The sequence below is a fragment of the Bos javanicus genome, chromosome 4, assembly GCF_032452875.1.
Source record: "Bos javanicus breed banteng chromosome 4, ARS-OSU_banteng_1.0, whole genome shotgun sequence".
In the NCBI taxonomy this organism is placed as follows: Eukaryota; Metazoa; Chordata; class Mammalia; order Artiodactyla; family Bovidae; genus Bos; species Bos javanicus.
Genome location: NC_083871.1, coordinates 103,379,943 through 103,406,959, shown reverse-complemented (window position 1 = coordinate 103,406,959; position 27,017 = coordinate 103,379,943). Strand labels below are relative to the sequence as shown.

Here is a 27,017-nt window from a genome sequence, read left to right as displayed (position 1 = left end):
AGAACTGGACATGGAACAACAGGCTGGTTCCAAATTGGGAAAGCAGTACATCGAGGCCGTATGTTGTCACCCTGCTTATTTAACTTATATGCAGAGTACATAATGTGAAATGGCAGGATGGATGAAACACCAGCTGGAATCAAGATTGCTGGGAGAAATATCAGTAACCTGAGATATGCAGATGACACCACCCTTATGGCATAAAGCAAAGAGGAATGGAAGAGCCTGTTGATGAAAGTGAAAGAGGAGAATGAAAAGGCTGGCTTAAAATTAAACATTCAAAAAATGAAGATTATGGTACCAGTCCCATCACTTCATGGCAAATAGATCAGGAAACAAGAGGAACAGTGACAGACGTTATTTTGTTGGGCTCCAACGTCACTGCAGATGGTGACTGCCGCCATGAAATTAAAAGACGTTTGCTCTTTGGAAGAAAAGCTACGACAAGCCTAAACAGCATATTAAAAAGCAGAGACATACTTTGATGACAAAGGTCCATCTAGTCAAAGCTATAATTTTTCCAGTAGTCATGTATGGATGTGACAGTTGGACCATAAACAAAGCTGAGCACCAAAGAATTGATACTTTTGAACTGTGGTGTTGGAGAAGACTCTCGAGAGTCCCTTGCACAGCAAGGAGATCAAACCAGTCAATCCTAAAGGAAATCAGTTCTGAATATTCACTGGAAGGAATGATGCTGAAGCTCCAATACTTTGGCCACCTGGTGTGAAGAACTGACTCATTGGAAAAGACCCTGATGTTGGGAAAGATTGAAGATGGGAGGAAAAGGGGACGACAGAGGATGAGATGGTTGGATGGCATCACCGACTCGATGGACATGAGTTTGAGCAGGCTCTGGGAGTTGGTGATGGACAGGGAGGCCTGGCATGCTGCAGTCCATGGGATCACAAAGAGTCAGACAGGAATGAGCTACTGAACTGAGAACTAAAGTTTTAAAACTTCATATTTGACTTGATAATTCAACTTACTCTGAACCACTAGTTAGATCCAAAAGTATCAGATAAAAGTGCATGGTATGGAAAGAAACATGTAATCTACAGATGCAATGGAGTTCCTATCATAACCAACAGCATTTTCCATAAAATTAGAGCAAAAGATTTTACAATTTTTATGTAAACACAAAAGACCCTGAATAGCCATAGCAATATTGAGAAAAACAGAGCTGAATCAATTAGGATTCCTGACCTCAGACTATACTACAAAACTACAGTCATCAAAAAAGTATGGTACTGCCATAAAACTCCAGCGATAAATACACGCACATATGGTCACCTAATCTGTGACAAAAGCGACAAGAATATATCAATATGGAAAAAAGACAGTATCTTTAATAAGTAGTACTAGAAAACTGGACAGCTACATGTTAAAGAATGAAATTAGAAAATTTTCTAACACCATACAAAAAATAAACTCAAAATGGATTAAAGATCTAAATGTAAGACTGGATACTATAAATCCCTAAGAGGAAAACACAGGCTAAACACTCTCTGACATAAATCACAGCTAGGTCTTTTTTGATCTACTTCCCAGAGTAATGAAGATAAAAACAAAAATAAATAAATGGAACCTAATTAAACTTAAAAGCTCTTGCACAGCAAAGGAAACCACAAGCAGGATGAAAAGGCAACCCTGAGAATAAGAGAAAATATTTGCAAACAAAGTATTAATCTCTAAAATACACAAACAGCTCATGCAGCTCAGTATTAAAAAAATAAAAAACCAAAGAACCCAATCAAAGAATGGGCAGAAATTCTAAACAAACAGTCCTCCAAAGAAAACATACAGATGGCTAAGAAACACATGAAAAGATTCACAACATCACCAATTATCAGATCAGATCAGATCAGATCAGTCACTCAGTTATGTCTGACTCTTTGCGACTCCATGAATTGCTGCACGCCAGGCCTCCCTGTCCATCACCAACTCCCAGAGTTCACAAAGACTCACGTCCATCAAGTCAGCGATGTCATCCAGCCATCTCATCCTCTGGCATCCCCTTCTCCTCCTGCCCCCAATCCCTCCCAGCATCAGAGTCTTTTCCAATGAGTCAACTCTTCACATGAGGTGGTCAAAGTACTGGAGTTTCAGCTTTAGCATCATTCCTTCCAAAGAAATCCCAGGGCTGATCTCCTTCAGAATGGACTGGCTGGATCTCCTTGCAGTCCAAGAGACTCTCAAGAGTCTTCTCCAACACCACAGTTCAAAAGCATCAATTCTTCGGTGCTCAGCCTTCTTCACAGTCCAACTCTCACATCTATACATGACCACAGGAAAAACCATAGCCTTGACTAGACGGACCTTGGTTGGCAAAGTAATGTCTCTGCTTTTGAATATGCTATCTAGGTTGGTCATAACTTTCCTTCCAAGGAGTAAGAGTCTTTTAATTTCATGGCTGCAGTCACCATCCGCAGTGATTCTGGAGCCCAGAAAAATAAAGTCTGACACTGTTTACACTGTTTCCCCATCTATTTCCCATGAAGTGATGGGACCGGTTGCCATGATCTTCGTTTTCTGAATGTTGAGCTTTAAGCCAACTTTTTCACTCTCCACTTTCAGAGGCATGAAAATCAAAACTACAATGAGGTTATCACCTCACACTGGTCAGAATGGCCATCATCAAAATATCTACAAACAGAAAATGCTGGAAAGCGTGTGGAGAAAAGTGAACCCTCCTACTCTGTTTATGAGAATATAAACTGGTAGAAGCAATATGGAGAAGAGTATGAAGGTTCTTCAAAAAAAACTAAAAATGGAGCTGGCATATGATCTAGCAATCTCCCTTCTAGGCATATAACCAGAGAAAAACCATAATTTGAAAAGGTACATGTACCCAGATATTCATTTCACCACTGTTTACAATAGCCAAGACATGAAACAGTTATACATATACACAATGGAATACTACTCAGCCATTAAAAAAGAACAAAATAATGCCATCTGCAGCAACATGGATGGATCTAGAGATCACCATACTGAGTGAAGTCAGACATAGAAAGACAAATACTATATGTTATCACTTATATGTGTAATCTAAGGAAATGGTATAAATGAACCTATTTACAAAAGAGAAATAAAGTCACAGATATAGAAAACAAACTATGGTTACCCAAAGGGGAAAGGCTGAGGGGGCAGGGATAAACTGGGAGACTGGGATTGACATACACACATTACTATGTATAAAATAGGTAACTAATAAAAACCTACTGAATATCACAGGGAACTCTACTCAATAGTCTATAATGACCTATATTGGAACAGAATCTAAAAAAAGGTGAATACATGTATAACTGATTCACTTTACTGTACAGCAGAAACTAATACAACATTACAAATAAACTATACCTTAATTATTTAAGAAAAAATAATTTTAAAAAAAGAAGAAAGCAGGGCTTCCCTGGTGGCTCAGTTGTAAAGAATGCACCTGCCAATGCAGGAGACACAAGTTCGATCCTTGATCCAGGAAGATTCCCACATGCCATGGAGCAACTAAGCCTGGGTCCCAGAACCACTAAGCCTGTGGTCTAGAGCCAGGGAGCCACAACCACTGATGCCCCCCTGCCCTAGAGTTTGCTCTGCAACAAGAGAAGTCACCACAAAGAGAAACCCGTGCACCGCAACTAGAGAGTAGGCCCTGCTCACCACAACTGGAGAAAAGCCTATGAAGCAACAAAGACCCAGCACAGCCAAAATAAATAAAATTTCTCTTAAAAAGTGAGTATATATTAAAAAAAAAAAAAACAATGTTAGACGTCAGAAGGACCTTAGGTTTAAGTAAGAAGTCTTTGTCCTGAAAGAACCTGAAAATAATCTCAACAAATTAACTGAGCACCTATCAAATGCCAGCCTTCATGGATTTTATAGTATTGTGGAGAAGAGAAAGATAAATAAATGGTAAATAGGAAAATATAAGTAGTACTGGGTTTTTTTCTTAACAGAAGACAAAATCAAGCCTTTCCTGAGATATTTATGCCCAGACAAGGATAAGAGGAAGTAATCACTTGTGGAAGCCCAGTTCATTTGGGAAGTAACCAGTTCACTTGGAACTGGGAAATAACCTAGAAAGATCAGTGCTTTAACAAAATCACTCTGGCCACAGTGGTGGGGAATGAACACAGTTGAGGAGATCAATTAGGAAAGAAAAACTGCAGAGATTTGCAAGAAAGTCACAAGTTACTGGGGGCATAAAATATATACTTAAGTACCAATCATGATAAAGACGATGGCCACCATCCACTGAGTGCTAACTTGCATCAGCACCGACACTAAGTACAACTGTGTATTATTTCACATTTAACAAATGGGAAAAACTAAAGATTGGAGAAGATAAATAACTTGTCCAAGATCATAGAGAAAGTAATAGAGTCAATTTTCAAACTCATGACCATCTGACTCTAAAGTATTATTCTATTAAAAGTTCTGTAAGAAAAGGAGGGGGCATATGTATACCTATGGCTCATTCATGTTGATGTATAGCAGACACTAATACAGTATTGTAAAGCAATTATCCTCCAATTAAAAATAAAGTTTTTTTTTAAAAGTTCTGTAAGAGAAGTTATAGAACCTCTGGGTCATTTTTCCACTCAGAGACACATAAAACTCAATACAAAACACCAGTGTTCCTACCGTCAATCATCTCCAAATTAGCTTCCCCACTAGACGTTCCATTTTATTCTTCTACTTTTCTGCCTTAAAGTTTCATTATTAACTAAAATTACACAATTTGATGACACTGGGATGTTTATTATTAACAAGGATGTGGAACAATTCAAACCCTCGTGGCTGGTGCAAAATGATACACCCACTTTGGAAAAGTTTGACAGTTTCTTATCAAGTTAAACACACACTTATCATATGACCTAACAATTCCCCTCTTACTATTTCCTCAAGAGAAATGAAGACATATGTTCACACACACACACTTATGTTCCAATGTTAGAGCAGCTTTACTTTTAGCAGCCACAATCTGGAAACCACCCAGTGCCCATCACCCAGTGTTACATCCACATGCTTTGCACCAATAAAAATAACTACTGATAACATGCAACACTTGGATGCACTTCAGAAGCATTATACCACGTTAAAGAAACCATATACAAAAAACTGTAAGAGGACATTTATAGGAAACACTAGAAAAGAAAAAACAAAACCCGAAAATCTATAGTAACACAAAATAAATCAGAGGTTGCCAGGGGCCAGGGCTGGAGGGGAGAGGGTTATCTGTAGAGAGGTAGAAGTGAACTTTCTGGGATGTTGAAACTGTTCTGTATCATCATTGCTGTAGTGGTTATAGGACAGCATACATTTATCAAAATTCACCAAACTGTATATTTAAATGAATGAATTGTATCTAAATTATACTCCAATAACAATTTTTAAAAACTCTTCATTAATACTTCTACTTCAACTCTTTCTCCCCACAAACCTTTGTTCATATAATTATTCACATCTACAGTTTCTTCTCCATTCTAACTGCCATTGCTTATAATCCTGGCCATTGTTTTCACTTAAATGTAATGAAAACCTTAACTAGCATCTCCTTCCTCATATTAAGGGGTTTCCCTGATAGTTCAGATGGTAAAGAATCTGCCTGTGATGAGGGAGACCCAGGTTCAATCTCTGGGTGAGTAAGATCCCCTGGGGAAGGGAATAGCAACCCATTCCAGTATGCTTGCCTGAGAATTCCAAAGAGTCTGGCAGGCTACAGTGCATGGAGTTGTAAAGGGTCAGACATGACTGAGCGAATGACTACTAATACAACACTTACTAAACCACTGATACTTCCTGTATAATAGTAGAAGTTCCATCTCAAAGTCTGTTGTATCAGCCCTTCAGAGAAATAAAGATTCTGCTCATTGACATACCGACAGGGGCTTTGGGAAGCTAGTCATATATACAGAATCAGTGCTTGTCTCACAGTTCCCATTGATGAGGTTTACATTAGAGTGTGTTCAGTGCGGTTCATCAAACATTTTATTTCCCCATTCAGTTCAGTTCAGTTACTTTGTGAGCCCGTGGACTGCAGCATGCCAGGCTTCCCTGTCCATCACCAACTCCAGGTGATGTCAAACTCATGTCCATTGAGTCCGTGATGTCATCCAACCATCTCATCCTCTGTTGTCCCCTTCTCTTCCTCCCTTCAATCTTTACCAGCATCAGGGTCTTTTCCAATGAGTCAGTTCTTCTCATCAGAAGGCCAAAGTATTGGAGCTTCAGCTTCAGCATCAGTCCTTCCAATGGAATATTCAGAACTGATTTCCTTTAGGATTGACTGGTTTGATCTCCTTGCAGTCCAAGGGACTCTCAAGAGTCCTCTCCAACACAGTTCAAAAGCATCAATTCTTCAGCGCTCAGCTTTGTTTATGGTTCAACTCTCACGTCCATACATGACTACTGGAAAAACCATAGCTTTTGTCCGCAAAGTAATGTATCTGCTTTTTAATATGCTGCCTAGTTTTGTCACATTATTTCCTCATATTAATCCTTCATTCATCCTGCTTAATATCATCTAACATTTCTAAAATATCATTTCGTATCATTTCCTTGCTCAAAATACTTCAGAAGCATCGTATTACAAAATAAATCCAAAACTCTTACTATGGCATTAATTAAATGCCTTCTACATGCTAACTCAAAACTACCTTTCCAACTTTTTTTTCACTTGAGCACTTTAATCCATTCAGTTTATATACCCACTCTCCTCCCAAACATGCTGGCTTATCTTTCCTCATGCTTTCCCCTTATTTGGAATAATCTCTTACTCCTCTCTGAATACTCCCACCCTTTACAGCTTAGCCCAAGTTGTAAAGCTTTTCTCCTAGATGTTTTCCACTCAAAATCACAATGATCTTTTTCTGCTCTCCTAATGTATTTTTTTGTCTAGGCACAATTATTTGCCTATAAAAGACTTATCCAGGGAAATCTTGAAAAACAAATAGGTTCTATTTTAATGAGCACAATGAGACTTATGCATAAGTCTAGTAACTTACACATAAGTAGAGAGATTTAGGAACATTTAAGTCTAGTCAAAGATACCAGTAATTACCAATGGAAATGATAGCGCTGAATCCCTATTATATTCAGTAAAATGGTTAAATAAGGAAATGTGACACTTGTCAATGATAGCAACCAAAATGGCTAATTCTTTACCTAAGAGTATTAATCAAACTAAAATGCCTCTAAAAATAGGATCTTAGAAGTATAAGGATTTTCCCAAGCTCATATCAATTATAGCACCATAACAATGATAAAGGTATAAATTATATATACTATGACAAACCTATTCAATATTAACAGCCATTTTAAAACAATGTGGTAGAAGACTATTCAATAATATAGAAGGTAACAAGAACAATTTACCAAATGTTATGTATAGTTCAGGCTATTCACAGAAAAACTAATACTGATATTCACTAAGTATCTGGAAGTGCTCAACCTAACTGGTAATCACAGAGACAACATTAAAAATAACAAGTTGTTTATTCAACTATCATACAAACAGAAGGATTTCATTTAAGAAAAACACAACAATATACATCTATAGCTATATATATAGCTTTATATATATAAAGCTCAAAGAATTATAACCAGTGGATAACCATGGTTATTACCAGTGTGGAAGGGATATAACTGGAAGTAGCAGTGAAGGGAGACTTTGGCTGGCAGGATCTCAGTTCCCCAACCAGGGACTGAATCCAGAACTACAGCAAAGAAAGTCTGGAATCCTGACCTCTAGGCCACCAGTGAAATTTCTTTTTTTTTTAATCTAAAAATATTAAATTCACCTAAAGAAACTCAAGACAGATTGGCAAAGGACTGTATTATCATGTCTTTCCTACTAGGCCTATTTTGAGCTGCTCTCTTGTCCAGTATCTTTAGCAAAAATACTTCTCAGTAGCATCAAACCCTTACCTGATAAATTGTCTGGCCTCCTGCAATTATTGATATTATAGTTTACACAGTAAATGCATCTTAAAGCAATGCAAATTTTATTTTCCAAATTTTAAAAGCCTTTGAATTTTGCTACATATAAGATGAAGAAATCCCTTTAAATCTATTCCTAGAGGGCACTAGTTCACATACCATGACTCAGAAAAAAATGGTTTACCGAGTCATTAGTACTTAACCTGATAATCAGTGTTTCAAGCCAATGAAGTCTAATTATACTGGAACACCAAAATGGAAAACAAACTTACAGAACCACCTATTGCCTCCAAGTTATAATAACCCTAAACAAATAACCAACTTTCATCGATCACCTAAGACAGAAGCATGACACTGCCAAAACTCCAGTTTGATAACCAAGGAGAAAATATCTGCTGGTCATACAGATAGTTGCTGCAGCCCTATCACAACCTTATCTTCCACCTTTACTAATTTCCTTAACCTACCAACAGAAAAAGGTAGAGATTTAAGTCAGTGGAAAGTCAGTCAAGAGCTGACTTAACAACAAAGAAACAGTATACTCAGATTTCTATAATCACCACTTATGGATACAGAACCTTCCTCCCAAATACCCTAAAACTGCTGATTCTCAACTGTTCCTATGGGATTTGAAGAAGATGAAGAGAAATTTATTTAGCTTAAAGAGGCCAAGGACTTAAAAAGGCATGTCATGGCAAGCAATTAGAATTGTTAACTGCAATAAAGAAACTATTATTTGAGGGGACAATTCTCTCTTGCCCTTTGAAAAACCACACCCATCAGACTGCTTTAAAAGGCTATTATTTTACATTTTTATTGTATTTGCAGTACCACACTATTACTGGTCAACAGAAGTTAAATATACACGTGCTTTTTAAGTAGAATTCATTTTGTGGTAGTATTAACAAGCTGGCCCAAACTGCTTTACCAAGTTGATTCTTAGGGACAAGATTTAGTATAAGGCCAAAACAAATAGAGGAAAACCAGCCCAGGAAGTTCTCTGCTGCTGCTGCTAAGTCACTTCAGTTGTGTCTGACTCTGTGCGACCCCACAGACGGCAGCCCACCGGGCTCCCTCGTCCCTGGGATTCTCCAGGCAAGAACACTGGAGTGGGTTGCCATTTCCTTCTCCAATGCATGAAAGTGAAAAGTGAAAGTGAAGTTGCTCAGCCGTGTCCGACTCTTAGCAACCCCATGGACTGCAGCCTACTAGGCTCCGCTGTCCATGGGATTTTCCAGGCAAGAGTACTGGAGTGGGATGCCAGTGCCTTCTCCTAGGAAGTTCTCAAGGAAGCTCAAATGCCTCAGCAAGTGTGGATGATGATCTAATAATATGAAGAGCAGACAGAATCCTTAAAATTCCCAGACAGGGCACATAAATGCTTTCTGATATCCACTTACATCACTCTCACATTTGAGGACACTTTTCAAACAATTTACAATTATTTTAAGTACAAAAATATATTTCCTTTCAACTCAGTTTAGTATATACTATGAAGAAGCCAATTTCATTGAAAATTAGTTATGCCAAGACATTGCCATTCTTTAAAACATAATTGAACAAAATCAGTTTTAAAAGCCATACCAAAAGAATGACTTTTTATATACTTTTTTACTAAAAAGTGTTAACTCAACTCCATCAAATGCCTTACTTATAAGACTGCTCATAACTTTTACACCATCAAATCTACCCCTATCCTCTCTTTTAAAATAAATATGAAGCCACTTAAGGGTTCAGAAAGTCCAAAATCAAAGCACTAGAGGTGGGTTCAAAATCTTTGTGGTATAATAAGCAGATTTTAAAGTCACAATGTGACTTTATAAAGGCTAATAAATGCCTGGAAGAATACATGTCTTCCTGTTTAGAGAGTCATTGAGATTCAAACAGTTTTAACTGCAAGGTATCAGATATTGGGTTAAACACTTCCCTTTAGATTATTGAAGTTATATCCAGTTCTAGGACAGCATGATCTTTCAAGATGCTGGGGTAAGAAAGTGAGAAAAATCACTAAAACAAATCTTCCAACCATCACATGTCATCCTATGGCCTCGCAGGCTTAGAGAACAAGTCTACACCCATCAAACCAAACTTCATTACTTGCTCTAATCTAGAGTATACATGGCCTCAGAAAAACATACACAATCCAGAAATATCTAAAAACTGAACTGGGAAGTACTATACATATTTAGCCTCAACATGTGGAGTCTTAAGACTGGGAATGAGGAAGTTATGGTGGTCTCTTTAAACTGTATTCTACTTCCTGCCTACAATAACCAACACGACAAATGTCAAATGTCAAAACTTGGACTTAACTATTTATTATGAGTGTACAACAACCATTTTGATATATTCTAGGTAGAAGTAAGTGCTGAATACCTATATTGCTCTTTTTCCAAAAAATAATTTAGCAACTGATGCTGAATGCATACCGTCACATACTGAGGAAATACATACTGTAGAAAATTCTTCAAGAGATGGGACTACCCAGAGCACCTGATCTGCCTCCGGAGAAATTTGCATGCAGGTGAAGAAGCAACAGTTAGAACTGGACATGGAACAACAGACTGGTTCTAAATTAGGAAAGCAGTATGTCAAGGCTGTATATTGTCACCCTGCTTATTTAACTTATATGCTGAGTACATCATGCAAAATGGCGGGATGGATGAAGCACAAGCTGGAATCAAGACTGCCTGGAGAAATCAGTAACCTGAGATATGCAGATGACACCACCCTTATGGCCTAAAACGAAGAGGAACTGAAGAGCCTCTTGATGAAAGTGAAAGAGGAGAATGAAGAAGCTGCTTAAAACTCAACATTCAGAAAACTAAGATCATGGCATCTGGTCCCATCACTTCATGGCAAATAGATGGGCAAACAATGGGAACAGTGACAAACTTTATTTTCTTGGGCTCCAAAATCACTGCAGATGGTGACTGCAGCCATGAAACTAGAGGATGCCTGCTTCTTGGAAGAAAAGTTATGACCAACCTAGACAGCATATTAAAAAGCAGAGACATTACTTTGCTGACAAAGGTCCATCTAATCAAGGCTATGGTTTTTCCAGTAGTCATGTATGGATGTGAGAGTCGCAAACAGTTGGACATGACTGAGCGACTGAACTGAACTGACACACTGTCACATTATTTGACAAGTAATGTAACAGGAAATACAACAGACAATAAAAATAGGACAGAAGGGGGGAAAAACACAAACCAATCATTCAATACAGGCTTCTATATGCCCCATAATTTGTTATCACTGCTTTTCAACTACCAAAGCTGTCTTAGTCCTTCTATCCACAAGCAACGGCAGCAGGATAAAGTGCATCCTATACGCCACAGGCAGTCTTCCTTTCTCCCTTAGGTGGTCACCTGCTCCCCCTTCACATAACTCCTCTCCAGCATAAGTAACAGCTATATATACAAAAAGCCCACAAACTGGCCTCACAGGCTTTCCAACAAATCACAGAATTTATCACTAACATCTCTCTTGGACCCAGCCACATCTCAATGCATCCTATTTTTCTCCTTATCTGGAAATCCCCAACTGAGTTTAGCTTGCCCAGTTCTCTGAATCTTCATACAAATGCATGCTCCATCACAGTAGAAATGGTATAGGCCCCCACATGTACCACCAGCCACCCTGCTCACAGAAGAGAAAGGGCAGAATGTAAAAAGTAGATGAACTGACAAGTTAAATGTATTAGGGAAAAAAAAAAAGGTGAACCAAGTATACAGAGGTCTCAAACAAAAGCTTGAGAGCCAAATACGGCCCTCAGATATATTTTGGCCAGCCCAGGAGGTGTTTAAGTTAGAAGCCAACATTTAAAAGTAAGAATAATAGAGTAAAATGCAGATTTCAGCATTCTTTTGAGAAATGGAAAGATTTGGCAACCCTAAGGCCAAATTCCTGCAAAGTTAACAAAGGCTGGAACCGAGCAGCAGTGTCCCCTTCAGACAGGGCATGTGCTGTCTGTCTTCCGTTTGGAAGAATCCCCCACTTTCAGTGTCCATCAGACTTGCTTCACTGATTGATCAGTGCACAACTGAGGACATCTGAATTTGCTACTCCTGAATTTCAAACACTAAAATAACTACAGGACAGTATAAACTATAGGGCAATAATATCCCCATTTGTTGTTTAACCGTACTCTTTTTTGTGAGAGTCTAGGCTTGGAAAAGATATCTTCTCCCAAGTCATTGTTGGCCAATAATTTTTCTTAAAGGGCTCCAAATAATCTGTTGTGGTCTGTAAGAAGACAAAACAGTTAAGAAGAATATGTAACAAGTGATTGGAGGACCAAAGATAAAGGCTACATGGAACAAAATGCCTGAAGGAGATCAAAATCAGTGGGGTTGTCAATTAAGAGGTTAAAACCACACAGATGTTTATGTACAAAGAATTTACGACAAGTACAGAATAAAGCAACTCTCCACAAGAATGATAAGCTTTAATTTCTGTTTTATCCAATGAAGTAATTCTCTGCATAGGTCTAGCCCTCTGGGTAATCAGGAGGCCAGGTTAATATATCTGCCTAAAAGAGAGAGAAAAATATTGGTGTTTTAATGTCTTTTTTTGCAAAATTAATCTGTTACTTGCTATTTCCTGAAATAAATTATTTTTCAGAGAAAAGAATGATATGTTTAAGTGACTAAACAGCATTTCGCATTTAGATAGCACTTTAAACATTTTAAACATTAACAATCTATTTTTCATCTTATGCTGACAAAACTTTTGTGTTATAAAGTTGACTAAGCAGACCTTACTTTCACCTCACACATACTAAAGCACAAAGAAGCCAAGAGGTTTCACTAAGGTAACCCAGCTAGTTATGGCAAAGAGAAGATTAGAATGCAGCTTCATTAAATCATAACCCTGGGTTCTTTCCACTACAGCCCGCTGCTGCTGCTGCCTCTCATCCAGTGTAAGTCTACATAGGGTGGAAAGGAGGTTCAAAGGATCCATTCAAGTCTCCAAAATTCCTCCCAATTTCAAGAATGAGACTGGCTCTTCTACTCAATTTTAGGTCCCCAAAGGAGAGTCATTCATTTCCACAGACACTGCATTTGTGTGTCATATGTTTTGTCTTCCCAATTATTTTTAAAGTTTCTCCAGGAGGCAGCAAATAACATGATTCTTTGTATGTCCAACATAAATACTCAAATATTTCATTATTTATATACAGAATTTAACAAATTATCTCCATCTCTTGTTCCAAGAAACAAAAGGTCAGAAATAACCTTAAGTGATTTTCAGAAATAATGACAAGGACATCTAAGTTATATTACAAAAGGGAAAAAAGTAAGAAGAAAAGGTAGCTAGGGATACAAGTTTTATTTGTGTTTTATAAACCTCAAAAAACTAAGTCATTTTTTTGTCATATGCACAAAAAGTAATCGAACTTTGGTGGGTTAACATTTTGCAAATATCTAAAAGATTTTCTTTTAGTTAAAATATAAATACACATATGGTGCTTATATAAACAATTGTCATATATGTATAACTATACATATAGACATCTACATATACTGTCTTTAAACACCAATGAAAATCTCTGCTGTTTAAGAGTGATCTTTTATGAAGCCTGGAGCCTAGAGCGGACAAGATATCTTCTCACAGGTCACTTAAGAGTCTGATGATTTTCTTAAAAGGTTCCAAATAACTTGTAATAATATACATACATAACATTCACTGTTATGATATTCATGGCATGCTTTTAGATTTATGTACATAAAACCTTGATGAGGCAGAATATTTTAAATCTCTACTTAGAATGAAATAAAAGAGTCAGCAGTCAAAATAAAAAACTAGGGAAGAAATATAGTCCATTAAATTCAATGATAACAAGAGTAACATTTTATCCTTGCAAAATGACAGTGCTTGAGTATATCCTAATCACATAAAACAATTTTACACATCAACCAACTTCTTTTGGACACTGGTTTTTCTATGCCAGGAAAGATCTCCAATAAGATTTAATGCAAACTGTGAGGTTCCTTCTTTATAGGATATGCTGGGAGTCTTCCATTTTCAAAGGGCAATTGTAACCCTTGGTTTTATAACCCATGGGGGGAAAAAACATTTTAATAAGAGTGTTGGAGGGAGTAGAGAGTAATAACTGAAACTCCTAATTTGATAATACAGTATATACCAAAAATATATATGCATAAATGTTTTGACCTAAAAAATCCCCTTCTAGGAATTTGTTCTACAGATAAACTTGAAGTAGTATGAAATGCCATGCTACTAAATAATTTACTGTAGCACTATTAGAAAAGCAAATTTTTGGAAACAATTTTGCAATTATGTGGGGACTAGTTAAATAAACTGTGATATTTCCATACAACCGAATACCATGTAGCTCTGAAAAAGAGAGAAAGCTCCCTTTACCTGGATATGAAAAAAAATCTCCATGATATAGGAAATGAAAAAAGCAAAGAGCAGAATCATGTATTCTGCTATATGTGTAAAAGGGTGGCGGTAGGGGAAGGAATAATGTATACAGAAAGATACACATAAAATATCTTTGGGAAGGACACTCAAGAACACTATTTGCCTCTTGGAAATGAGATTAGGTGGGTGGACAAGAGAATAAAAGGAAGATTTTTCACTCCATACTTTTGAATTTGAACCATGTAAAATGTACTAGCTGGTTAAAACACTAAATTTAACCCAAGCATTTATTAATTTGTATAAAAATTATAAACAGCTATTTCAGGATTTATAATCTGAGAACACTGCATTATAATTAACACTACAAATCAGTGTAACAACTTTGGCTATTCTCTCCATCAGTGCACCCCTCAGGATATTATACAGCCACAGAATACAGAGCCAGAGAAGGATGGGAAAAATCTGAACTTCTCAAATTTACAGGGAAGAAAACTTTGGCACAAAGAGGTTAAATAAACTCACCAATGGATACAATTAGCAGCTGGCAAAGTATGACCTAGAACCTGACCCACATTTCAAAACATTCTCATCTATTTTCCTCCCCTCAAACTGTTTCCTCACAAGTGCTCACCAAGATCACCAAGAAATGACAGTTACTACTACAGCCACCCTAACTGCACTCTGAAGCTAACACGAATGACGGGGCTAGTGTGAGCTGATGTCCTATTTCTGTGAGATACTTTCCAGTGCTCTCAGGGGAACCACAAGAGAGGTAAGGTCTTGCTTCTCTTGGGTCAGGTCTGAGCAACGAGACAGGGGTAGTTAAAGCCATAGAATAAACATGGGAAGGGTATGGGAGGGATTTTCCAACCAAGTCAACTATATCAGAAAAAATGAGAATAATAGTAAGCAATTTCACAATCAGGAAATTCAAATTTATTTTTATATTAAAACAAACACTAATCTATTGTGGCACAGTTTATAAAATGCACATGGATTTTTAAGGTAGACAAGGCACTTATAAAGAAATTTCATGCTGCTTCTTGACTGATCCTGTAAGTGGCCTAGAAGGACACACATTCAAAATCTCTTAAACACTTAAGAGGCAGGAAGGCTTAAGAACTACTACACCAAAGGAATTAAAGCAGTGTTCTCAATGGCAGTGGAAAGAGCAAAGGATTAAGCTAAACAGACCTGGAAATGCAGTCTCATTTCTGCCATCAGTACATGTGACCTTAGATCAGTTATTTAACCTTAAGCTCAGACCTCTTTCCTCATCTGTAAATGTGGTCAATGTCACTTACCTTGCAGTGCTGTTACAAGGATTGTAGGTAATGATAAGCAAACTGCTGAAACTCCAGAAGGAGTACAAGAAATGACAGTTACTACTATAGCCACCACAAACCTATTGGAATCTTTCTTTGATCATCTAACCATTCATCTGGGTTCAATTTATTAGAACAAGATAATGTGAGCAATGGATGTCATAAGCCCTCCCAACCAGTCACAGGGAAAAAAAAAAATAGGCCAATAGGATAAAATTACCTGAGTGAAGTTTATTATACTCACATATTTCATTTCAAACTTCTTAGCCAACATTTCCACTTCTTGCCTCTCTTGATGATCATCATTGAATGGGTCTTCTGTGTAAACAGGCTTTTTCTGATTCAAAGTGAATGGTAAAAGAAACAGAAGTATTAGTATTACTTCAATTACAGTTGACTATATCTTTAAAATTTAGTAAATAAGTCAATTTTTCCAAATATTAACAAATAAATTAGAAGCATTAAAAAGTAATTAAAAAAGAAACTAACACTGTAAATCAACTACACTTCATTTGAAAAATCCATTTTAATTTTTTAAAAATTAAAAAATTAAAAAAAAACTAATTAGAAAGACATGTTGGTTTATAGCAAAAATATTTGCAGTTTTAATGGACTCTTACACATTTTAAAGTTTTTCAACAGTTAAAAACTCAACAATTCAAATTGTCTTCAGTCACAAAATGATCTATGGTTACCCTATCCAAAATAAAAAGGCCAAAGAAACCCAAGAAAATTAGGTTAAAAAAAAAAAACACAAAACACCTATAACTTCCCAACAAAGATTAACCAGTTTGGTCAGAAACTCTTTTGCTTCTAAAAGTTTATTACAATTATCATTTAATCATCTGCCCTGAGTTAGCACTGGAGTATCTGTAGCTGCTACAGCTTTTTGCTGAGGCCAAGCACAGACAAGCTCCATATCATCTACATCCTGTCAATGAATATCCATTCAAGAAATTCATACGACTTCTAAACAAGGCAGAAAAATTTGATAGCTACAGCTTACATTATCAAGGCTTCCTTTTAGCAGGTAGAGTTAAAATCTACTATAAAGCACAGTTTAAAACATACAGCTAGGATCCTGCATTTACCACCTACTGATCAAAATAAACAAAAAGACACATCACATCTTTTACTCAAGCTTACTATTTCACAGACACACTTCATATATATATATAGATAGATAGATAGATACATTTCAATATACAAAAAAACAAAACAAGGAGCTACACATAATCTAATTATGAACAACTGACTAGAAAGTTCATGGAAAAAAAGGCTAAATGCTTTAACTGACGTACCATCTTCAAGCAGTAATTAAAATGAGAGTACATTACAGCTGAAATATTAGACACAGATTTGCCCTGAAGGTCAAGAAAAAATGTAGAAGGGATGACGTTTTGCAAACTTTGAAACCAAGATATTTTATCCTGGCTATAAAGGCTGAGACATGATTAATCGAAAAACATGGACAGAATGAATACAAAACAATTCATCATACTTAGGAGGCATTAGAATGAAAGGATACATTTTAAAGCTTAAAGGAACTTTTAAATCAATTTTGAAAATTATCTATTAAATAACATGTACAGTCCTTTATCCCAACAGGAGTTATCAAAGGAAAATATAAATATGACCTGAAGGAAGCAAAACAGCAGCAAGGTGATGAAACAAGAAAGGAAAGAAACAAAACATAAATGACAGAAACAAAAAAAGCAAGCAAGCAAGCAGAAAGGTGATGAAACAAGAAGCACCAGGCATGTGCAGGGGACAGCCTTAACACGAGATCAGAGTTAAGGACAGTCAACAACCACTGTGCCTTGCCATTATAAACTGTTCCTCATATCACGATGGAGTCCAAATACTACATCTCACTACTGATCTGACCCACTTCTATATGAGCAAATATAAACACATGGATAGATATTTTAAATAAGAATCACCTTATAAACCATTATCAAATATTTTATATGTGGATTTTTATATAGGCAGCAAAATTAAATCACTTATTTACTCTTGATAATCTATAAAAGTAAATTTAAGGAAACTGACTCACTTTCAAAATTAAGGCTCTAAGCTTTACATTTTTGGGGTGAAAAGACCTAATAATTAGTAAATACCAAAATAACCGATCAACCCATAGGCAAAATTGATGCAACAATTCTTTCCTTTGATGTTAACTAATTAACACCATTTTCAGAAGAGCTTTCATATATGTTATCCAAAATATGCAGTATGACAAATAATGGAATACCACAGAATGCTCTGGTAACAGTATAATCACATTACCACTGTAATCATTTATTTTTATACAAAATGCTCAATTAATCATGCTTAAGGGAAGATGTTTTCTGGTTAAGTGATTCTCTGGTTTACTAAGAGTTAAAAAAGAATTTCTTGTGTATCAATTCCCCTGAGCCAGAAAAGGTGAACAAATTACTCTTTCAGGATAGAGATGATTACAGTGCCTCCACCTCAACCAGGATCAATGCTCTGCAGACAAGGTTAAGGGTTTAGCTAATCTGTGTTCTGACAACTAGAGCGGGTTTTGTTTTCCATATTTTGCCAACACCTGCTCATTTGATTATGTTTTCCCTTATAAATAAGTAAGTTTAGAAAAATTCCTGACTGCATTTAGTTAATAGGGGTTTTACTGTTATATATTTATGAAAGATGGTTTAAATTCACCCCAGTACAGATTGTACTCACATGTAACAGGTTTTTTATACTTACATATCTATCAAGTAAAATCTTACTGGGTAATAGACAGCTATCTCAATATTGCAGAAAGTTTCCTTCTTTTAATTTTACAAGATCTCTTTTCCTTCCCTTGCTACTCTTAACCTGCTACATAGTATGTTGTTCAATTACAATAAGGCAAAATGAGGGCTTCCCTCATAGCTCAGTAGGTAAAGAATCTCCTGCAATGCAGGAGACCTGGGTTCTATTCCTGGGTCAGGAAGATCCCATGGAGAAGGAAATGGCAACCCACTCCAGTATTCTTGCCTGGAGAATCCCATGGACAGAGGAGCCTGGCAGGCTACAGTCCATGGGGTCCAAATAGTCGGACATGACTTAGCCACTAAGTCACCACAAAATTTAAAAACTATTTTGAAAATATTCCATCATCACTGAAAATAAACTGGACTCCTCCTGAGGGGAAGAAAAACCAAAGCTGGGAATCTCCACTTTGCAGATTAATTCTATTGCTTACATTTTGCCTTTTCCTGGTTTCTCTTCCCAAGATTTCCTTTCATGGAAATGTGACAACTTCATTTAGAAAGGTGTTTTCTATACTTCCTTATGTAATAAATATGGTCACTGGGAATAATCATAGGAAAATCTGGCAAATATTTGTTGCAAAGGCACACTGTATGTATAAACAATGGATATTTTGGTTAAGTGGAATATGTCAAATGATATATGGCTGAATGTACAAGATAACTAGACTAATACACCACAAACTGATAGTGTAAAAGAAAAATTAAATGAATTATTCACCTTTCTCCTAGTACATTTAATTATTAGTTCTGATATTATCAAATTAATAGGGTAGGGTGTCAAAATCAACTTAATAATTAAAAGATACATATCTATTATTAGTCTATCATCCCATGAATATTATAGCATAAAGATCATAACAGAGGTTTTTGTATTTCTACTATAATTCTTTTTTCAGTTCAATTGGGCAGGACTTTCTAAATTTATACTATATGAGTAAATTGTAAGAATTCTGTTTTTATTAAGAATTGGTACTAGCATATGGGAAAAAGTACTAATAAGATGATATATGAGCACTCTGGGAACCAGCCACCTCTTTGTAAATTGGGGATGAAGGTTTTTTCTCATGCAGTTCTGCTGGACTTAAACTCCACAAGCCACAATTAGAACTGTGTTTAGCACACAGTGAGAAATCAGTAAATGTTAGTCATTATTATGTATTTTTTCCCCAATATAATCACCTATAATTTATGAAGTAGATTAGGGAGTACAACTGCAAACCTTCTTTAGATTAGAAGATCAAATATAGCACAATTTTTTGGAAAAATGCTTCAGTCCAATATTCTCAAAATTCTTTGGAGGAAAAATATGCCATCACTTTATGAATAACATGGGCACTAAAGTGAGTCTAAAGGGCAAAATGTTGTGTAGAAATGACCAAAATGATCTCTATCCTTAACAATTCATTTTGGTTGGAAACAGTAATGATTTGATCACACAACAGTATTTGTAAATAATGATCAAAAGATTGGCCGGCTTTACAACAAACAAAATCTAATGACACTGTTTAATATGGTATTTTTAAACTAAGTTATTCATTTCAACTATAAAGATAACCAAGGATGAAAATAAAACAAGTGACTTCTGGGGTCCATTAGACGAGTGCTAAAGCAAAACCTAATAAACAGAATAGTCTCTAAACAACAGAGGAAATTGTTCTTATTACACTTACTCCATCATTTCCCTTTCTAGCTTACTTCTGAAGATCACCAACCAACAATAAAAATTACAGCTACCAACAAGCCCCTCTCCTATCTCCATTGTTCACCAGTTCCACCAAAGGCATACCTAGGTATTTTTAATAAAGTTTTTAGAAATTCAAAGCTAACATTATTTTCATCATCCAAAAATCACAATGGCCAAGTGCAATATCCTTCAACTAGAACCAATAAACTAATGATATGTACACTCAAATAAGAATATGATGGTAAGCGCCAAATAAAACGAGAGACACCCTCCCATTCAATTGCTGCATGAACACTAGAGAAAACAAAGCTTAAAAGGTTTACCAATATCAACACGAAAGAGAAAAATAAGGAACCAGATAACTAGCTCAGGTATCCTTCATTCCTAAAGTGGAATCCTTAGTCTGAAAATGTTTAGATTACTTTTAAATCCCCTTCAATTAAGAAAAATACCCCACGCTCAGAAGCACATCTCAGCGCCCACAACAACAAACAGCGACGAAGGTGAAGATGATCCTGGAGGGGTTACACAATGTCTCTGCTTCACACTGGGGGGCGTGTCCCCCAGGTTTTCTCTTCCTTTCTACCGACTGCTGGAGGTCCGCAAGCAAAACCCAACAACGCAACTTGCAGGGCCCCCAGGTTTTTTCTGTAGAAGGCACAGAGGAAACCTGAGGTTTCGAAAGGTGCAAGGAAAAGCCAGATCCGAACAGCGTTTGGAGCGGGAGCGAGAGCAGGATGCGGGGGGTAGGGGAGGATGGTCGGTGGAGCGGGTAGGAGCCTCGGGGCCAACCCAGGGGAGCAGAGAAAAGCACACCCGCTCGGCCCCTGCCCCTTCCAGCCACCCTCTGCGGAGACCCGAGACGCGCAAGGTGGGCGTCGGAAGGTGCAAACCACTGGGGGGAGGCGGACGGGTCTCGAGGCTCCCGGGGTCTGGGGGATGAGGGAGGGATCTTCTGTACCCGTTGTTCTCCACACAGCAACAGCTCCGGGTAACTGAACTCCACGCAGCTCTCGTCGGTGGGATCTTTGAGCACCAGCTCCAGGCGCACCGTCTCCCTCGGCGGCCTCGGCTGCGGCTCGGCCCGGGAAGTCGACTCCCGCGGCGGGGGCGGCTGCAAGTGCAACTGCGGGAGCGGCGGTGGCGGCGGCTCGGGCCGCGGGGGCTCGCGCTGCAGCGACATGGGCGGCTCGGCGCGGCTGACCTCGCGCTGAGGGAGCGGCTTCTCCCGCGGCGGGGGCTGCGCGTCCGACCTGGGGGCAACCTCCCGCGGGGCCGGCGGCTCCGTCCGGGCCGGCTCGCGGTACGGCTGCGGTTCCAGCCGGGGAGGCTCGCGAGGATACTCGGGCTCGCGTTCGGTCCCTGGGAACTCGGCCTCGCGCCGCCTCACCGGTGACAGGCTAATAAACGCTACTCTGCGTGGCTCCGCCATCCCCACTGTTCTGGCCCTCTGCCTTCGCTCGAGCCGGCGCTCGGTTCTACGCCGAGTTGTTTGCCTGCCTGCCCTTCCTTTTGCTCTCTGTAGCTTTTCTTCCCTCCACCACCCTCAGCCGTCTCCGCCGACGCCACCGTGAGTGCGGACTGTGCCCCCTTCCCCGCCACTATGTTCTGACGGGCTCCACCGCCATCGTCAGGGTCGCCGCAGCCGCCATGTTGGATCCCCCACATAAATAGAAGCAGGCCGCTGAGCGGGCGCATGCGCAGACAGGAGACGCTCGCATCCACCGTCGTGGCTGTGGCTCAGTTTTCCTCTTTTCCTCCCAACAGTCTGGAGTCCAGACAGGTCAGCGGAAGTGACATCATGGCAGGACCGGTTTCCATGGAAACAGAGACGCTGTCTGCGCCCTTTCTAAAGGGGAGGGGTCTGGGGGTTCGCGAGAAGCTTCCTGTTCGCACCTGGAAACCCGAGGGGCGCTCAGTGGCGAGCGTGGGGATGTGCCTGGGACCGACCTAGCTATGGCGCCCGGTCATCTCTCTCTCTCTGTCTCTCTGTCTCTGTCGCTTCTAGGGAGTTGGGGTTGTCAGCTGGTTAGTCAAGGCCGATGCGGGGAAAGAGTAGAAGGCCGCAAACACCAGCCTCGGTGTCTGCCCGCCCAGCGCCCCGGCAGCCCGAAATGTCAAGGGAAGAAAGGAAATGGCTAACTCCAACTTGACTCACCCTGCAGCTTCCTTGCGCAAAGCGCGACGTTGACTCCCACAGGCCGCCCTTTCCTAAACCGACTCCTCTGTTTTTTTTGGTCGGACTGCGCCGCGGATTGTGTCACAGGGTCATAAAATGCCCAGTAACGTTTTGCAGTTGGGAAATTGAACCAGCCAATGAACACTTCTGGACTCATTCATAAAGTCTAAACTGTTTAATTTACAAAAAACCCTTCTCAACAGAGTGTGGTGGTATTTTATGAAACTCTCTTGAAAGTGGAATGCTACATGACCCATTTCTGGTAGGAGAGGAGCCTTAGTTGGAAACGACTCACAGGCACACCTGTCATAAACTAATTGAAATTCACCTTTAAAAGAATGAGGGTTACGGTCCATTTGATTAATAATACATTTAATGGAAAACAAATCTGATAGCTTGCCCTCCACGCCTTCTGTTAATTCCATTAACCAGGTTAACAGTGTTAACACCTATGGATGACTTTGAGTCAGTGTGATGTTGTAGACGAGTTATGAGTTGGTTCTGGGTTTTTTGCCTTCTTATTATTAATACTTTCATATTGTATAAAGATGGTGTTGGAATCGATCGTTCTGATGTTCCCTCCCAGCTCTCAACTGCTAAGCTAATATGAGAATCCTAGTTTTGGGGTCATTTGAAGAACCTGGGAAGAGGTCAAAGTCAATTCTCATTCAAAGTCAAAATATCTTTGTCTAAAATACTAGATTACCTAAAATGTGTCAGATACTCATGTTATCTAACTGTAATGCTGTGAAGTGAAAGTCCCTCAGTCGTGTCCAACACTTTGCAACCCCATGGACCATACAGTCCATGGAATTCTCCAGGCCAGAATTCTGGAGTGGGTAGCCAGTCCCTTTTCCAGCGGATCTTCTCAACCCAGAGATCTAACCCAGCTCTCCCGCATTGCAGGTTGATTCTTTACCAGCTGAGCCACAAATGAAGCCCACATAGCGGCTGTGAGCACAGGCATTCTTTGTTATCTATAAAATATCCATGAGATCAAGCTACTCATACCTTTTTAATGGATAATTACTATCTAAAACATCTTCACAGCAATTTTGATAACTTTACAGACTCTCAAATCTCAGGTTGAGGATTAATATTCTGTCCAGGGTGCGGTAATCTTACACTTATGGAGAACTGTACTTATAGAGAAAGAGCAGGTCAATCTGATCCTTAATTTAATGCCTTTCCCTTAATATTCTGTCCTAGAGGCAGAGCAGCAGGATTGTCCCCAAATCCGTGTCTTCCCCAGAATGAATTTAGCAATAAGCTTAAAACAGCTGCTTTGTGGAGTTAAATAGGAAAATCTTAAATGGTAATAGCAGAGACAAACAGAATTAACATGAATAGGTAGATTTAAAGACAGTTCAGTGTCATGTTAGTTCCTTTTATGTTAATCCTCTCTGAGAATGACAGGTTTAAGACTAGAATGTCTTGGGAAGATCCAAAGGCAGAGTATCACTGAGAAAGAAATGCAAGTGCAAAAGGTCTGTGTAGGGAGTAAGTCGGAGAAGGCAATGGCACCCCACTCCAGTACTTTGCCTGGAAAATCCCATGGATGGAGGAGCCTGGTAGGCTGCAGTCCATGGGGTCGCTAAGAGTCAGACACGACTGAGCGACTTCCCTTTCACTTTTCACTTTCATGCATTGGAGAAGGAAATGGCAACCCACACCAGTGTTCTTGCCTGGAGAATCCCAGGGACGGGGGAGCCTGGTGGCTGCCGTCTGTGGGATCACACAGAGTCGGACACGACTGAAGTGACTTAGCAGCAGCAGCAGGGAGTAAGTGGGACAAAAGGTCAGAGTGGCTGGAGCACAGTAAGCGAGATGGGGAAAGAGGCAAGAGACAAATCTGAGACAAGAATAAAATTTTATTTCACACCTTACAAAAGGATAAATACGTAGTGAATCAAAATTTTAAATGTAAAAAAAAGAAAAGAAACTTTAGAAGTAATCAGCTGAGATGTTTTTAAAAACTCACACTAGGAAAGGCCTTTCCAATTATGATTGATAATTTTGACTATTTAAAATAAATTTTATGAAAGAAAAATAGCCTTAGTCAAAAGACAAATTGGAAAGAAACAATTATAACACATTTCACGAAGGGTGAATTACCCTGATAATAATCGAGGAGAAACAACAACAGTACCCTGGCAGCTCAGTGGTAAAGAATCTGCTTGCAGTGTAGGAGCCTCAGGAGAAGCGGGTTTGATCCCTGGGTCAGGAAGATCCCCTGGAGAAGGGAATGGCACCTCACTCCAGTATTCTTGCCTAGAGAATCCCATGGAGAGAGGAGCCTGGCGGGCTACAGTCCATAGGGTTGCAAAGAGTCAGACACGACTGAAGAGATAGCACACAGGCACACAATAACCTAATAGAAAAATGGAGAAATACAAGAACAGATAGTAAAGCACAAAACTCAGGAGCTAATTTTATGAAATTAAATACATGTCTGAATACTTGAATGACAGTTTCTAGTTGGAAACAGTTTTTCTTCAGAATTATTAAGGCTTTGCAACACTGTTTTAAAGCTTCCAGAGTTGCTACTGAGAAGTCCAAGGCCATTTATCAATTTGATTTTTGGATGCTGCTGCTGCTGCTAAGTTGCTTCAGTCGTGTCCGACTCTGTGCGACCCCATGGATGGCAGCCCACCAGGCTCCCCGTCCCTGGGATTCTCCAGGCAAGAACACTGGAGTGGGTTGCCATTTCCTTCTCCAATGCATGAAAGTGAAAAGTGAAAGGGAAGTCGCTCAGTCGTGTCCAACTCTTAGCGACCCCATGGACTTCAGCCTACCAGGCCCCTCCGTCCATGGGATTCTCCAGGCAAGAGTACTGGAGTGGGTCGCCAGTGCTTTTGTCTGCAATCTGTGCAGACCTTCCCCATCATAAGCTTTAGTTCTCTTTGTCACCAGTGTTCCAGTAATTATCTTTTTTAGTTCCACTGACACACTGGACAGATGGCCCAGGTCTCATGCCAGTTTCCAAACAGTGGTTGCAACCATAGCAGGTGAGCATGAACTTAAACCTGGGATTCTTTTGTATTTCTATTTTTTATTTTATTATTATTTTGGCTATACCTTGCAGCATGTGGAATCTTAGTTCCCCAACCAGGAATTGAACTCACACCCCCTGCACTGGAAACAGAGAATCATAACCACTGACAACACCAGGGAAGTCCCCTGTATTCTTTTTTAAAAATAGCTTTTTTATACCAAAAAAAGCATATATATATATATTAACAAATCTATATATAACATATATATTTTATTCATCGAAAGGACTGATGCTGAAGCTGAAACTCCAATACTTTGGCCACCTGATGCGAAGAGCTGACTCATTTGAAAAGACCCTGATGCTGGGAAAGATTGAAGGCGGGAGAAGGGGATGACAGAGGACGAGATGGTTGGATGGCATCACCAACTCAATGGACATGAGTTTGAGTAAACACTGGGAGTTGATGATGGACAGGGAGGCCTGGTGTGCTGCAGTCCATGGGGTCACAAAGAGTCAGATACGACTGAGCGACTGAACTAATGACTGTATACATTTGTCAAAACCGTCGAACCATAAAAAACATACATTTGGTGATTTCCCCAGTCCTTTCCCAAAAGGACCTATGGCCATTTACTCAGATGATAGTAAACTGAGGAATACTTCACTTTTCTGAGGACTAGGAGACTCAAAGTCAGAGTTGACATTGATACAGAGACCCAGGATGTACCATTGCCCTTTTGGTACAGCTTTGGAGTCTGGGAACTAAGTAATAAGTGCAGCCCTGGTCCAAGTCCATCTTACTGTGGGTCTGCTGGTTGGCAGACCCACTTTGTGGTCATTTCCCCTTTCTTTAACATATAATCAGGATCTACAAACTTGACGGAGAAACCCCAATGACTTCTTACCCTGGATATTGGAGCCTTTAAGGCACAGTGGAGTGTGAATTATTTTGTGTCAAATTAGATGTCAAAGCTTCATGCTTATTATGTAATAACAGTGTAGTAATTCTAGAAGAACACAATATGTCACATTTCCAGATTAAGCAGTCCCCACACTATTTCCAGCTCACAGGAAAGGAAAGTTTGAAAACACAGGAAAATTTAAAACAATGTTTCATTACAGCAGAATTTCTTCACAAAAATAAAATGTGAAAATGAGGCTGCAGTGGTTTCTGAGTGGCTCATCTGTTAGTCAAGCAAGGAAAGCCATTTACCAATGGAGAGTTAATTAAACTGTGTTTGCTTGTAGCAGTTGATGAAAAATGTATGCAAATAGAATAAATCAGCCTTTGGTTCAAGGAGCTAAGATATTGGGAGCAACATCAAGAGTCAGTCCAAAAACAAGGCAAATGATTTGAGTGGTTTCTGTGGGCTCTTTGGTCTGAAGTGTACTTTGAAGTGAAAGTGAAAGTTGCTCAGTTGTGTCCAAATCTTTGGGACCCCATGGACTATACAGTTTCTCCAGGCCAGAATACTGGAGTGGGTAGCCTATCCCTTCTCCAGGGGATCTTCCCAACCCAGGGACTGAACCCAGGTCTCCCACATTGCAGGCAGATTCTTTGTCAGCTGAGCCACCAGAGAAGCCCAAGAATACTGGAGTGGGTAGCCTATCCCTTCTCCAGGGGATCTTCCTGACCCAGGAATCAAATTGGGGTCTCCTGCCTTGCAGGTGGATTCTTTACCAGCTGAGCTACCAGGGAAGCTAAAGTCTACTTTGC

The 27,017-nt window shown here is 39.2% G+C and overlaps 1 protein-coding gene across 2 annotated transcripts in view; it reads right to left on the bottom strand.

Annotated features, from left to right (window-relative positions):
- The window catches only part of UBN2 (ubinuclein 2), a 79,900-nt gene extending 57,456 nt beyond the window's left edge, over positions 1 to 22,444 (bottom strand). For both annotated transcript variants that reach the window (XM_061414854.1, XM_061414855.1), the window contains exons 1-2: positions 21,088 to 22,444; positions 15,904 to 15,996 (exon numbers count right to left, since the gene is read on the bottom strand). In XM_061414854.1, the coding sequence (XP_061270838.1) occupies positions 15,904 to 15,996; positions 21,088 to 21,558 (564 nt within the window). In that variant the 5' untranslated portion in view covers positions 21,559 to 22,444. The remainder of the gene's footprint in view (positions 1 to 15,903; positions 15,997 to 21,087) is intronic.
- Positions 22,445 to 27,017: the final 4,573 nt, after the last annotated feature.